The sequence below is a fragment of the Tyto alba genome, unplaced genomic scaffold (genome assembly GCF_018691265.1).
Source record: "Tyto alba isolate M040663 unplaced genomic scaffold, T.alba_DEE_v4.0 Super-Scaffold_22, whole genome shotgun sequence".
Lineage (NCBI taxonomy): Eukaryota > Metazoa > Chordata > Aves > Strigiformes > Tytonidae > Tyto > Tyto alba.
The window spans coordinates 11,211,829-11,227,767 of record NW_024881296.1 but is presented as its reverse complement, the minus strand read 5'-3'; the positions used below and the strand labels follow the sequence as shown (position 1 = coordinate 11,227,767).

The window sequence follows — 15,939 nt, the reverse complement described above, 5'->3', positions numbered from 1 at the left end:
GCACCCATGTCTCTCCAGAGACAGGCCAGGGGGGCCCATGGAGCTAGTGTCAGAGATTCCTCTCCTGCGCACTGATTTCCTTAAAATTATCTGTGTATCAGTGACCTCAGATGCCATGAAATAAAGCAGTAAGCATTACCGTAATTTTTCACGAAAGCATCTCCATCAGAAACAGCTTCATTTTACTACAGGCAGCATTAACTTTGGGGGCCGGCGTTGTTTTGAGAAGCTGTGCGTGCGCATAGTTTATGGCTGATTGTACATTGAGAGTGAGTGGGAATTTCATTCAGGAAGAAGAAATGTTTGTCATGCGGGTAGTTTGAGTGTTACGGTTTAAGGCAGGCCAAAGCAGTGGTAACAGGAGGCATACTGAGAAGGCTAGGGATTGCTAGGGCTTGTACTAGAAAATAATTTCTTTCTATGATTCCATTTTAGTGTGGCAGTTGTATATGGAGCTGCTAAAGAAAAGGCAGCAAGGTTTCTATTGTACATTTTAGGTTTTTTTTTTTAAATTACTGTGGTCTTGGACGGATGAATAGCACATAATTCCAGAGTGGATCCCATTCAGTCCTGGTAGTTTTTAAAAAGGAGAGGAAGTGTGTGTGTGAGGAGTAGAGGGTAATGTAAACACAACAGATGATTCAAAGTTGAAGTATTACCATCAGAGATTTCCCTAAAAGTCCTTGAGTGTTATGTCTTTAAAATAAATCTGAATCATTAGTTCTTCTGGGGCCAGGCAGACTTTAAAATTGCATTTCAAATCCAATATTCCATAAAGAGCACAGAAATAGTAAATAGTCTAGTTTGTCTTTTAATCGTTCAGAGACATAGTAAAAATAACTTTGTTGTCAAGTTGTGAATTCCTCTGCTTTTTGTACTTGACCTCCTCTGAACGCTGACAGGTCACGCTAATGGGGCTTCTGGAACAACTCCAGGCTTTTTGTAATCAGTCAAGAAAAGAGCATGAAAGTTCCTGGGGAGACGATCCTCTGCCTGGGTCACTTGAGTTTGCCCAATATGAGACAGCTACTCTACCACCTGTGAGCAGGGTGTGGAAAAATCTGGATTTTTGTCTCAGTGGAATAAAAACTATTTTTATTCATGGGTGTACTTTGTGCTAAGGCTTGTAATTGAAAGCAAATAAATAAAATGAAAGTGTCTATTGCAAAATATAGGGAAGGAGATAGTCACTTTATATATCTGTATGTGTACACATCCATATCCTAGTGAGAAAATTGTATTTTAAAACATAAGTTTGGGACCTAAGGGTAATAAAGGATCTTTTGTGGATCTTTCTGAGTTAGCACATGATGATTAACTGCATCTGAAACCGCTGTTTAGCTGAAAGAATACAGCAGGTCTATGGCACGATGGCAAGTGCCCCGCATGCTGCTTCCCAGCCGTGTGGTAGCCCCACGTGGGAGAGGCCGTGCAAGGTGGCGTGTGGGCAGCTCCAGCCCCAGCCGTGCTCCGGTGTGCACGTGCTTGTGAGCGCCAGAGTTCACGGGAGGGACTAGTTAAGTCTGCTCTTGACTCTGGCTAGAGGCCACCCTCCAAAAGATGTAGATCAAAACATGCATCTTTGTGTGCCAAGTGACTGCCAGCAACAGGGTGAAACAAAGAGGCCACAGCTCACATTCTCAGGCTCCTATTTAAATGTCTCATTGCTTGGGGTGTTTTCTTGTGAATACACAGAATTAGGAAGAAAAAAAAAAAAACAACCAACCAGTGCTGTGAGCAAAACGTATGGTGATGAGGAGAGTGAAGGGACAGCACAAATGGGGTAAGCAGAGAAGGGCAGTTGTTCCTACTGTGGTCGGCTTGGTGCTGACATGTGGAATGGCGGCTGGAAGATGCGCAGGGGATTGGATGTGGTGCAGAAGCATTTGTCAGGTTGAAACTGCAAATGTACAAGAGAGCTGTGAACAGTGCTGCTTTCACTGGCCAAGCTCATTTCATATACTAGCCCTTCCTTGTATCCTGCTGTCTCTTCTGCTTCGCAATCCCTCTACAACCTCCCTACTGCCCCATCCTACCAACAGCCCTGTATAGACCCCCTGCCCCAATGTGCTCCCCCTTTCCATTGCCTGCTGTGCCTCTGCAGCTTGCACTTGACAAGCTCCATTTTCCAAAAATGGGGAAGGAGAGGCATTCAGAAGCCCCTGTTCATCTCCTCCACCTCTACGACTCTCCCGTTCTTACCAGGCAGTACCAGAGCCCAGCCTGGCTCCCACAACCCTTTCTCCTGGGGCTCTGTACAATGCACAGTCCGAACGTGGGCAATCAGATAATTTATCTTCATTTCTCTCCACCTTCTTTTGTGCTGCAGTACTGTTTCCTACTGTCGGGGCTAACGAGGTCAGGGCTCTTGGTGCTTTTTTCACTCTTGCTCTTCCTGTTGTGAATCACTCGTCACTGTTGCTGTAACTTTCCAGAGACCTCTGTCTGGCTCTCCTCTCAATCCCTAAGTCCTTCCCCTTTCCCATTTTTCTTTCTCTCTGGTTTTGGAAACACTATAATGAAAGTAAGAAAGTTGTGAAGACAGAAGGCCAATTTTAGCCGTGGTACAAGCAAATGCAGCTTCTGTTTCTTGGGCGTTATGTTTGCTAACTCCAGAGTGAGTTTAGCCTGGAACTGGTGCTGTTGAAAACTGTTGCAGGCAGAATTTGCATGCTTGCTTTCAAGGCAGCTGTGATAATAGCAGCCTAAACAGTTGCTCTTTCTGGGTCTTCTTTACAAAAAGTATTTACCATATCCACCAGAGAGGTGATTTGGCTCAGTGATGTTGCCTCTGTACCGGGACAACCTGCTAATATCCTAGATTGCTCACAGGTATTGGATCCCAAGCCTCCTGGTGCACCTTCTCCAAATCATTGCATAAACCTGGATCTGGAGGCCCAGTAGCAGCCCTGTAAGCCCCGGCCTCCTGCACTCTCCCACGAAGAAGAGTCTCCCAGTTTGTGTAGCTGCCTGGTGACCTTTCTTGAGCGGCAGTAAAATCCACAGCTAGCATATGCTGCAACACCAGTGCACCAAGGTGCCCTTCTCAGTGACAGACAGGCTTTCATGATAGAGCACGTATGTGATGGGCTCTTGATTGAAGTCTCCTGCTGTCACGTGAAATCGTTAAGGCAAAAAATCCAAATGATAACCAATTCACCTCTATCAGCCCAATCGAGTTCAATATATTAAACTGTTACGATTCGGATACACTAATAGTGGACTGCACCTTCAGTCTAGTCGTGCTCATGAACTAGCACGGCCACTCTTTGGTCATGTTCAGTGAGAAATTGAAACGACTGGCTACTTAAACAGTGCAGTTTATTTAAGTGACAGATATAGAGGTACTTATGATTGCCAGTGATAAATACACTGTCTGCAAAGCACGTGCAAATAAGAGTATATATAAAGCGTGCAACAAAGTTATAACAGTACAGCCAGGCTATAAAAATGGAAAAGAGAATTTCTAGAAAGATTTCTAAGTTTTTAAGTCTTATCAGAAGGCATCCCTATGGGGAGGGAAAGAGAGGCTCAGCCCATTGACTGGTTCCAGAAGTTCTTAAGATGGTGTCTTCCCCCACCTTCCCCTCTTCCCCGGGCTATTTTTATACTATTTTTCACCTTCAAGGTGGAGTTTGAGTGACTCTAGTCATAAATACCTTGATTATGATTGCTGTAAAATTCTCTCGCCTCACATTTAAAGGCATCGATTACAAAAACTCAGGGCGCAGACTCAAAGAGGAGTGGTCACACCTTGGAGGCAGGTAGCCTTTGGGATGGAGGTGTGTTTTGGTATTTTAATGACATTATAATGAGCAAAGTTTGCACAAAGGACAGCATTTCATCCAAATCCAACAGGATGTTGGCTCAGGGTGGCCAGGGTGCAGCTTATCAGTTCTGTGGTACCACCTCGTTCCCATACCTGCTGTACCATCACAGGGAGAGGCCGTGAGCTCCCCAGCCCACTCGCCCCCCGTGGTGCTTTGCAAGCAGTATTGTCCCGGGAATCGCAGATGGTGTGGTGGATTCTTCTCATACTGGCTGCAGCTGCATCTTACCCTTGACACCTTTTGATTTTATACCTTTCCTTTATGTGTGAACAATGCTGTATTTTGGTCATTTTAGTAATTATTCCACACCTGCTAGCAACTTAGTGTTTTGATTCAAATATATAGAAAAGGTCCTAGCCTTAAAATCATGTTCTTGAAGTCAAGCTTGCCCTGGAGCTTTCACGACATCGTTAGTGGAGTATCAGAGCAGGCAGCTTGAACAGGGTGTTGCAAAGCTAGAAATGGTAAATGGCACTTGCTTGTGCCATACTCTCTCTTTGGGATTATTTTGGGAATTGGATTTATTTTGGAAATGGGTGAAAAGTCCGTCTTTTTGCAATACTAGCAATGTCTTCTGTTTATTTCCTCCATTATGAGACAATGCAAGAAACTAAGTGGCAGCCTGGCACCTCCCAGGGGCTGTGTTCCCATCACGTGGAGAAGGTCCAGGTTTTCAATGTCAAGATCCCCTCTGTGCATCCCAGACTGCATCAGTCATCTCCCTTATACAGAGCAAAACCTCCCCACCTAGAAGAAAAAGTACTCAGAATAATATCTGTTACTTAAAGCAGTCCTTTTTTCCTTCAGAAAGAGAGCAATCTGGCCCGACTTTTAGAATGCACGATTTTATGGGACAGGCAAATCTACTTGAGTTTTAAGTGACAGCACTGGTTTTCTCTAAGATCTCATCCTGCAGTTTAATCTTCAGTAAAACAATAATGTTAGATTTATTTTTTAAGAATCTGCCATCTGTATTAGCAATCAAGCCTACAAATTGTGTCTTCTGGTTGAACTCAGTAGACCCACAGCTTTGTGTAATTGAGACTGCAGCATGATAAAGAGTTCTGTTAGGGCTTCACATATTGATCAGTCCAATTTCATTTCCTCATGGGACCTGGACCACGCTAGGGATGATGGATTGTGTTAAAGGCCTGATAAGCTGATTTTAACAAAACATCTCAAGGGCTTCTGGAACAGAGGCAATTATCAATACTGATGCATGTTTCCTTTCATCGAAAGTTAAGGGCTCATTAATAGTCTGCACAGCAGCTGCTGTTTGCAACACATGACTTTTTTAAAATTAAATTGGAGATACTGTTTCCTCAACCTTATGAGTTAGCTGTTTCCAGAAGGAAAAGAAATTGGGTTCTAGGTTTTGATTTTAATGGTATGCGTGATAGCAGTATCTCCTGCACAGCTATATTTACTATTTTGGTACCTGAAGCCTAGATTATATTTGAGTGTGATAGTCCCATCCCACTGCTTATACCCATGTCTAAACTGCCCACGCCCATGAATCCTGGCGGTTCACAACTTTGGAATTTTGTGTCAGGTTACTGACAATGTCTGCTGGTTTTAACATTATTATTACTGGTTAAATAGTCTCCTGCTGTAACTTTGTTGATCGGCATTTTTGTTTGGCATTAGATATTTTTAAAATGTTTTAAACTGTGTTTATTTTAGGCTCTCAGTGACAAGAAGGAACCTCATTGTTGCTTCTGACTGTTTTGCCTTTCCTATACAAAAATCCTAACATTTCATTTATAACCTATTTGATGTAGGTGTGTTGTGGGTGTTAAATTCATACTGCTATTTAATGTTGCAAATTTGATGTATGGAAAGAAAATATGATCAAGGCAAACTGCTATGTTAAATTTGATTTTAAGTGCAGTTTCCAGATAAGCAGCTAGAAGTTTAGCACCTTACAGAATTTTCCTTAGCTGATAAGAGTTGCTTTTGTTTTGTTTATTCATCAGAAAACAATTTAAACCACTTAACACCTGCTGCAGTGTTTTCTGATTTCTTTTCCATTTCACACACATTATCTCATTAATTAGCACAGTTCTGCTCATTAACACATGGTTTGAAAGTCAGCAGCAACACATTCCAAGGAAAATTGGAAAATACCTTTGTTTCTAAGCATAGATGAATGTGGGTGGGTGATACCTAGAAAAAACTGGAAAGGTAACTGGGTTGCAGCAAATGTAATTGTATGACAAACCAAAATCTGTAACTTGCTCGAAAGCCTATGCTGCATGTTTGGTGCTTCATCAAAAGTGGTACCTTACGTCATTTTCCTTCTTTCCTTGACATCTGAACTTCTAGAATCATTTGTTCAAGTGAGAATTACAGTTTTCATAAGAAGAAATATTTAGCACCGGTAACTGTTGCTTAAAATGGTGAGTCAGGTGTTTCTTAGGAGGTCAGAAAATGGAAGTTAGATGAAAAGAAATATATTGTAGTTCTCTAGGTGTCCTGGAATTCTTTTGAAGTTGTGACTCATATCCAACCATTACTGGAATTCATGGTACTGAAGATCCCATGAATATTTAATAGGAGATGGCTGGTACCGTTACTGCCCTGCAGGCTGCTGTTCACTGTCACTTCTCTTCCCCAGTTACTGTCATGACTAAAATGTGAAAAGGAGTTTGGGTTACTTTAGATTACCTTCGGCAATGATTAATTCAGATTAATCGCCTAATCTTACAAACACGGGAGCACTGACAGAACAATACTGATGTGAGAAATCCCCTAAGCTCACCTAACATTACATATATTCTGGATTTAGTCCTGCAAACATAGTGATGGGGCCAGTTCAGACGTTCCTACTGATGTGATGAAGCCAGCATGCTTTTTTACCTATGAGTAGCTCCTTTGATTCCAGTGGCCTATAATCCTTAGTAAAACTGTGCAAAGCAGAAGGTTGAATGTCACAGATTTGCAGGATTGAGAGCTGTTTCATCATACTTCAGATCTTTTCTTACTTCCTCACTCCTTAAGTCTCCACCTGTGTTCCTCATGTCGGGGTCTGTTCCATGCAACAGCCCCCACAGGCTCCCTGCGTGAACCGTTGCACAGGGCAAAGAAGCAGAGCCTGCTTTTTTGCAGGAAGTGGCTGTGATTGGGTTCATATTTTCAAAGGTCATTATTATAATATGTAGCAAGTTTGAGTTACAGAATAGACCTTTAAAAAGAAGCTATTTTTAGGAACATACAGTGCTGGGAAAAAAATACCAATTATCTGGTTCTAAAATTGAAGACAATTAAATAAACAGTATAATGAATGAGAAAGTTCCCTATACCTGCTTTTCTGGAATATATGTTAATTAAGGTCTTAAATAGCAGGACAGTAACACTGTTTATCATTGATTTTAAACCTTAATGTTATGTTTTATTACATCCCTCACTGGTTTTGGAAGCTGAGGACCTGAAATGTGAAGCTGTTTCTTTTTATAATAACATAAATTATGTTATTTTAAACAATGCTATTTATTATTTTATCCTTAAATCTTTAGGTGCTGAAGTGTTGTATATGAACATGTCAGCATATAATGAAGGTCGGCTTCAGTCATCTTTCTGGATTGTTGATAAACAGCATGTGTACATTGGAAGTGCCAGCCTAGACTGGAGATCGCTGGGACAGGTAATTTATTTGAAAAAGTAATCCTATACCCTCTGAGGGTATAATGAGGAAAGAAAGTAAAGTTTTGAGGCCAGCAAGTGGAGATGGATAGCTTGCTTTTTCTGATAATTTGCTGGCAAAAGTGTCAGCATCAAAAACTGTGCCGCCACAGTTTTGATGACTCTTCTGTGTTGGCAAAAGTATATTACCATAAACTTTACTTCTTTTAATTGGAATAGCTATCTTCAACAGTTATGCTTTGGGTTAAATTAAAAAAAGAATGCATTTATTGATTTCTGTGATGATTTTGGTGTTTGAAGATTGCAAGTTCTAGTTTTGTTATTTAAGAAAAAAAAAAAAAAAAAGTGAGCAAACCTTTTGGAAAACAAACCACTACAGAAACTTTGTGGTAGTGTCCTGAGCATAACCTACTCCCTCTCGTCTGCCATTTAAATAAGAAAAAGCAAAATTTGGAAAGACGTCCAAAAGGATAGTGGGTATTATCCGGAAATATCCAACCACCTTTGGGGAGGGAGAGATTTATGTATACAGAAAGTCAAGTAGCATAAGGTTTTTGAAGGTTGTATGTATTAGAGAGAATTCCACATTTTGATTCCTCATAAACTTGAGAGTTGAAGGAGGTACACTAAGGCCTCTGCCCGCAACCAGTGCTGAGGACTCTGTACAGTCTACGACCATTTTGAAGAAGTAATTCATCAGTAATGCAGTTGATTTGCCTTCTTGTAGGTATCCGTAGCTTTTTTCTTTCCGCAGTAGTCTCAGGATTATTAACGGCTGTCATGTTGATTTTTGCTAGATATCACTGACTGTGTGAGGCTGCTGTTGGTCATATTTAGGGAGTGGAACCTGTGTTTTAGATCTCAGTAACTGAAATGCACAACATGGGAAAAAGCAGTCCTAGGTAGTTACTAGCTGCAGTAAAAAAGCTTACTTTCTAAATATGAGCAGAATCTCAGAAAAACATGAATAATACTGAACATAGGTTCTAAAGATTTTGGAAGGAAGGGGTGTGTTGGCTTTGTTGAAGTTTTTAAGGTTTGTTTTGAGCTAAGAGACTGAAAGTCTGAATAAAAACAAATCAACCATTTTAGTAAAGGAAGAGTGAATAAATACATTTTTGCTGTTCCTATGTGTATTCATTTATTTAAAAGGTAACTTTTTGAATGTTTACGAAGAAATCTGGAAAACTGGTAGAAAAGAGGATGTTGTTAGCAAACCAGAGAAAGTCTTGGCCAAGAGGATGTTGTATTTTTAGTTAATGTAAGAACATACAGTTTGGGCTTTTGGACAGTTTAGAAATGAAATGTTTATATATTGTCTGTGCCTCATGAGCTAAACTGTTCGTATGTCATAACAAAATAGCTCTTCACAGGACTATTTAGCTTATAAATAGTTTAGCTTTGAAGCCTCTTCTAATTGAGATTTTGAGTACCGGTGAAAATAATAAGTGTGGAGAAAAGCAGCACATCTCCTACATGAATTATTATATTATTATATTTAATGTTTGTGTTTATGATCTTCATCACAGATACTACAATTCCTTATAAGTTTGATCTTCTCATACTGAAGTAGATCTTAATTTTTATAACATACCTACGTTAAACTTTCATGCCAGTTTTTTGTTGGGCCAGTGTTTCAAATGTGTCTCCTTACTGCTAATTTTATCACTCTCTTTTCCACATGCACTTGGACATTTTTTTCCTTCTCATTGTCATATAACAGTATATTTTTGTATGTACTGATAAGATGAAGCCCAGAAGAGTATTTGTGCAGAGCAAAAAGAAATCACTGTGAATTGCAGTTAAAGAGAATCTGTTTTCAATTAGTTGAGAAATGTACACTGGGATTTCAGAAGAGCCTAAAGGAATTAGATGCCTGGCTCCTGTTGACATCAGATATGAGTATCCAATTCCCTTACCCCAGCATTGCAGGTTAATATATCAGGGTAACTGTCAAAGAGATCTGCTATGCAGTCCTAAAATAATAATCTGTCTTGAACTTTACTTTTCACATAAGGGGCAAAATAAGCACAGAACTCTGTCATTTTTTTCTGAGTGCTTTTCTCGAGGAAAACGCTTTGCACGGATGAGCCAAGCCCTCGCTGGGGAAACACATCTCCCACAGGTTCTCGTTCTGAGAGTCCCAGTGTAGCTGCAAAGGCGGGATCAGGTCCCTCTTCTCTCAAAGCAGCCTAAACGGGTGCGGAATGAGTTTAACCGGGAAATAGCGCAGCAGATAGTGCCAGGCCTGCCCAGGCCCGGGCCTGGGTACGGCCTCCGCGGTGTTGCGGCAGGAGGCAGGGAGCCGGCTGCGGGCGCCACTGCACATTTGCTGTCACACCCTGGTGTACCTGCGGGGAAAGGACGGTGAAAAGGCAGACTGGCCTCTTGGTTAGTCACCTATGGTCCCTTTAAAAGCTCATCTGACTAACAGAGCCTGTGGTTATTGAATCAGCAAGCCACTTTGGCCAGTATTACTAGGTCTTGACAGCAAATCACAGATTGAGGTAGGTCTCTGCTGTTCTAGAAACATATGGTATTTTGGCCAATCAAGCACAGCAGTTGTCTTCTCACTCAAACTTCCAGTATGAGTCAGTCACCTTGTAGCTGCTAACAATGTCTCGTCATTCAGCAGCACAGTTCCAGTGTAAACTCAGTGAGTGCATCCAGTTTCACATCTAATAGTATCTAAAATGCAATAAAAAGCTTAAGATTTTAACTGTGCAGTGTTGTAATATCTTTTCACATGCCTTCCCCTATATTGTCTACGTACGTGTTTATTGCTTCCTCTGTACTGAACCTTTGCATGCATTCAGGCTAGTACACTGCATAATTCATATAGGAGCACCTACCTGCTTTGCTGGTGTGGCAGTTGCACTAGAGATGCAGCAGGTCTTTACAGTATTTCACCCTGGGCTACAGTCCCAGAGCTTTGCTACTTCTTGCTTGCTAGGGACCTAAAAATGTAGAAGAGCTTCTGTGACATAGCAGTACAGAGCATTTAACATAGAGCAGCTCAGCATACCAGAGAATATTTATGCAAGGTTACTGTAGTAGATATAACAGGATTTTATTGCTATTTTGTCCCGTTGCGGTGGGATTTAAAAAAAAAAAAAAAATCTGTTAGCGTCATTCTCCTGGGAGCCTGAGTCCAAAGCTGAAACAGTAATTTAACTTTTAACAGATCCTTAGAAAGCAACATCAGGACTTTCATGTCGAAAGGTGTCAGCTTTGTTTTTACAATCTTTGTGGAGAATTCTTCTTTACATTTCTAAGTTGGACACTAGAGATCAATCTCGTATGAGGCTTACTGAGTTTTGTTGCCATTTTCTTGATTTGCCAGCACTGACAAGAAGCAATGCTAGTATTTCTTTTAAAAGTAATTTTTCTGCATCAAGGACAGATTTTCGTATGCTGCATATATTACTTAGGGAATAACCTTTAAAGTTGCATATATCCTTGTGCCTTCGCTGTCAAAGTTTTAATACTTGCCAGAGTCTCAGCTTTGAAATTATGGGCAAGGCTGACAGCACATCATTACTTTTCAAGTAAAACTATGTTTCAGTTAGTTTGCAAGTTTGCCAAAACCCTAATAATTTTGGCTGAAATCTTTTATGCCAGCTATGTGCTTCAGTCTGAAATAAACTCCACAGGCAAATGAAAAATACTGTTTAGACTCCCTAGAAGCAGGATTTTACAAAAATTAGATGTTTTTTCCTCCATAGCGAAATATTTTGATCTTTTCTTCAAACAGGTATAGATTTTGTGTCAGGGATGCATCTTTTTCTGTTGTTATCAATATATGGCAATTGCTGCCCAATTACATAACATGTAAATTACAGGTTATGAACAGCCAGAGTTTTTACCACTTCCTTAGACAGGTACCACTTTCTTACTTACAGTAAGCTGTGTAAGATTTTATCAGTGAAACAATCTTTCTACCAGTCTGGTTTTTTTTTTCTGGTAAATTTTTATAAACTGATAAAATGGTGCAAAAACTGTATGAACAAGTCTTACAGGTTTCCCAGCTTGATGAAAGACATCTGGAGAAAAGGTCTCCTGTTCTTTGTGGTGCCATTTTGCCTTCAAAATGTGATTTGAGGGGGTACTAGAAGAGGAGAATTATTAACATAAAATTCTAAATCACATTTTGAACTTTCTGTTTCATAGAGGAGATCTGTGTGATCAGCCATACAATTTCCATCTCCAATTCACTGACATGGATTTGGTAATGGATGCAACTGATATTTTCCCAGGGTTTCCAGGCTCTCACCTACTAAGAAGTTGGCTTGTTTTCTGGTTACAAGACTAAGGAACATCTTCAGGCCATAGTTGTGCAACCTACTTAAGTATATATTTAAGAAACGACATGTTGAAGTCTATTTTTATTCAGCAAAATATGTGCATCTGTGTTAAAATGTTTGGCTGAAAAAGGATTCACTCAAACATGCCTAAAATTAGGTACATATACTGATTAATTTTTGCCTCTGGTTTGAACTAGTAACAGTAAAGGTGGCCAACATACATGGTGCTGTATTCTAGTTTCTAGTTTCTTGACCAGATAGTTTATTAATGTACTTACATAAAAGCAACAGATTATATATAAATTGTTATAATTCATAATATTAATGCAGAGTAAGAGCTAACAAAAAGTGTCATATATTTCTTTTGTTCCATGACTCTTTCCAGTAGTTCCAGCAAAGCTTGAAAACACATTTGGCTCCTTAATTCCGTTAAGTGTGAAGTTTATAGTACAGACAAAACCTTTAATCAGCTCAATTAACACTTCTGGAGCTCTTCATACTAACAACATTTTTGGAAAAGTTTTCTTCACACATGAATAATTGAATCCAGTGGGCAAACAACTGTAATGGATTAGCTGAACCACTTCAGAAAAATACTTTTATGTGCAACAAGCAATCAGCCCTTGGAAAATTCTGTTACTGAAAATTATTGAAACAAGTAAAGTTAATCCTACTGTCTTCACTGGAAGGGGAATGAGGCTAATATTAAATGCTCTTGTAGGAAAAAAAAAAAATAGCTGAAAATATGAATACTAACAGGTGGCAGGTAGTTGGGTGTATGTGTGGGGGTCAGTGTGCAAATCTGAATGCTGAAGGTCTCAGGCAGAAGCCTGCTGCTTGCTCTCTGTAATTGGTGGATTCTGTAAACTCCTGGACTAAATGAAGGTGGCATGTCTGGAGTCCTCCAGTTACTGAAGAGAAATGAGACAGAACCACCAGTTAGGAGGCTGCTCATGCCTTGTGCTTATGAATGGAAACTGTTTAGCTTGGGGGAAAAGTGAGTCTTGGTGTGCCGGAAAATAAGGGGTGCTAGAAAGAAGTGGTCTTGGAAAAAAGAAGGGGACCCAAACAGAAGAAGGTGAAGTTGCAGACTGGAGGATGGATCTGGAAAATAGAGGAGATTCTGGAGATTGGGGGGCTGTGAGGAGGTGGAAGCCAGGGGAGGCACCTAAGGGCACTGGCTGGTGATGCCCAAGACAGGCAACAGCAAGCAGCCATGCAGCAGGGGCAGGCCTGACTGTCTGCCCCAGCATCCCGGGCCAGCAGCCACCTCCCTGCAGGGATGGAAGGTGTGAAAGATAATCAAGTACTTGCAAAAGCTCTCATCTTGTGGGTTCTTAAACAAACCCCAATATTCAGATTTAGTGAGGGTAGTCATTTACTCTGTCTTGCCTGTGACATCTTAAAAGCATTATCTCAAAAAGTCCTACTTAAATTTTGGCTCAGCTGATGTCAAGGAAAGGCTCCTAAGAAGACCCATGATTTTCTCCCGTAGCTGTGTAAAAAATGCTGGCAGAGGATTTTTCTTTTTAATATACCTCTTAAGTCCATGTATTTTCTGGATTGTTCGGTCTTCTGATTGTTTTAAATTCAGACCAGTTGAAGCAGAATGGCTGTAAAACGTACTTTTGTTAAGGGCAAAAAAACAACCAGGTGAACTTGCTCTTGCTTTCCCATTTCTTTCATATGTCTGTTGGATTCTTTGTGTGATTTGTTGCACTAATACAAAGTAAGGACATTTGATTTCGCTCCATCTTAAAAATTCATCAGGAGGAGTACTGGAAAAATAATACCCAATGTTTTCACCTATGTATTTATTTATGAAGGCATATTAATTCTTGATAAATTAGTCTTGGTTTTATGAGTAGAATTTTTTGACCTTGCTTCTTTCATGAAATGAGTTCAGGCACTGTTTTGGATAGCAGTAGTTTATCTAATCATCTCTGTTGCAAAGGATCAATGATTTGTTCTTGCTGACTCTCAGCAGTGCCTTGGAGCACTTTCTAAAGTGTCCCATGTGACAGCTGGGTATCTGACAGGACTACTAAACAACAGTATTTCCTTTTCGGGCAGTTTCCTCTCCATCCTCCTCTTACTCTCTTGGCATTACAAGTTAGAAACTGCTGATTTTATCTACATAATTTAAGATAATTACAAAATCAGATAAACTATCCCAACACTATTTATTGGATTGGAAACAGTGACATCTTTTAGCTGAGGAGTTAGGTTTTTACTTGATGCACCTAAGACATTAAATAAATATTCAGGAGGGCCAAAATACTGTAGAAGGTGAGACGTGTGATGGTGCGTGAAGAACTCTCTATGGACTACTATTTCATTATGGTTATTATTATGTAAAGTGTACTTGCCTCTTTAGGATTGACTCCTACAGTACATGAAAGTCATAGCAATTATGAGTTATCAATTACATTTGCCCAATTCATTTATTCTGTTAATAATTCAGTTGAATCAACAATCAAATTAGCTATGTGAGATGTTGAGAGTTACGAGTACTAATTATTCCAAAAAGGTTTATTAAGCATGTGTAGATGCAGTAGATAAAGTTATGCTTTTTATGATAAATATGAATAATCTAGTGCATACTTACAGTGAAAGTATATTGCATTCTGAATTTTCTGAAACTAAAGACCCTGTAGCTATTAGAAAAAAAAAAAAAGGGGGGGGGGGAGGTACGCGGGGAGAAAAAAGAAAAAAATACCAAACAAACTAACTAAAAACCCCAGTTGGTCAAATGTGTGTGTCAATTTTAAGTAAAAACTGATGATCCAATATTTTGTTTTAGTATGAATCAGTATTTTGGATTTAGCTATAGGAAGGCTTGCAGCGGGACGGCTCCAGGAGCACTTAGAATGTTGCCGTGTCTTGCCTGTTATCACCAGGCAGGACAGAACTGGATTGAGAGATCCTGGGGGTTTCAGTTTAGTTGTTCAGGCCCTCTTCCTTGTAACACAGAAAAAAAGGAGACAAAAGCAGCAGTTAGAATTCTTCTCCACCACCTTCTCCTCCTCCTCTTATGTGACAAAAAGACTGATAAAACCTAACCTCTTTTTCTTCCTACTCCGAGATGAGAAAAGTTGGGAGATGAATATGGTATCTCAGGTATTGCGAGTTGTCTAAAAGGGCACTTTGGGGGCAATTTGGGATTGTGGGAATATTGGAGGAGCAATCCTTTGATTACTTGTGGGAGGTAAAATCAATTTGAAGCAATGCATGTGTTTTTTTTCTGAAAAGCCTCATCCCAATTGAGGAGACTCGTGTGGAGGAGACATAGCTCGAAGGCTGCACTTAAGAAGTGACAAATCTCATCCTAGGGTTATTTCTTCTCCTTTTGGTCTCCACTTCTGGGGATATAGATCCAGATCAAAACTTTCCCCAAATTCAGGAAGCTCTGGAATGCTGCCAGGAGCAAATGCAACATGTGCTTCATTTATGTATCTCTCTCAGGGAAAGGGGAATGATCATTTCCTCAAAGTATGTCCTTGAACACCGTAGCTTCTATTTATTTGTGTGATCAAAATTGTCATTCCGTAAAAACAATATGTAATAAATAGTGGACTTCTATATAGCTCAAACTACAACATGATAATCTCATTTGTTTCCAGTTTCCCCAAAATCTTGCTATAGCAGAGTCCCTTTCCCAAACTGATCACTGAGACAGGATCTGCTTATTTGCAATTTCTGTTAATGACAGTTGCATCCTATCTCGACAGAACTGTATAGAGCAAAAAGCATGCTATAATCAGTCAGTCGTTTTTTTTGAACTTTTATCTAAATGAGTCTCTTGAAGTTATGTAATGGCGCATCTGGTCCTTTTGAGATAAGATACTTTGTCTGACGGGTAGTGGAATTACATCTTTCCACTCAAGCAGAAGTTATATTGAGAGGTTCAATTTGATATAATGTTGTTCTAGTAGGAACTACAGTTATGTCCCTAATGCGCACTTTAGACCATTGTCAATCCTTGCCATCTTCTAATAATTTGCTTAATTTTCTTACTGTCCCAGTGGTGTTCAGTATCATATTGCTATTAGTAAATTGAGCATAGTCTCAAGTGTCCTATAACATGAAACAAGGCTCTTTCAACTTCGTCATCCACCCAGGTTCAGTCAGGCTCAGATGGGTAAATGTTAGACTGAAAGTAC

General features: G+C 40.0%; 1 protein-coding gene across 6 annotated transcripts in view; it reads left to right on the top strand.

The window, feature by feature from the left end:
• The window catches only part of PLD5 (phospholipase D family member 5), a 195,685-nt gene that overhangs the window by 146,067 nt on the left and 33,679 nt on the right, over positions 1 to 15,939 (top strand). For all 6 annotated transcript variants that reach the window (XM_033008959.2, XM_033008968.2, XM_033008948.2 and 3 more), the window contains one exon: positions 7,346 to 7,473. In XM_033008959.2, the coding sequence (XP_032864850.1) occupies positions 7,346 to 7,473 (128 nt within the window). The remainder of the gene's footprint in view (positions 1 to 7,345; positions 7,474 to 15,939) is intronic.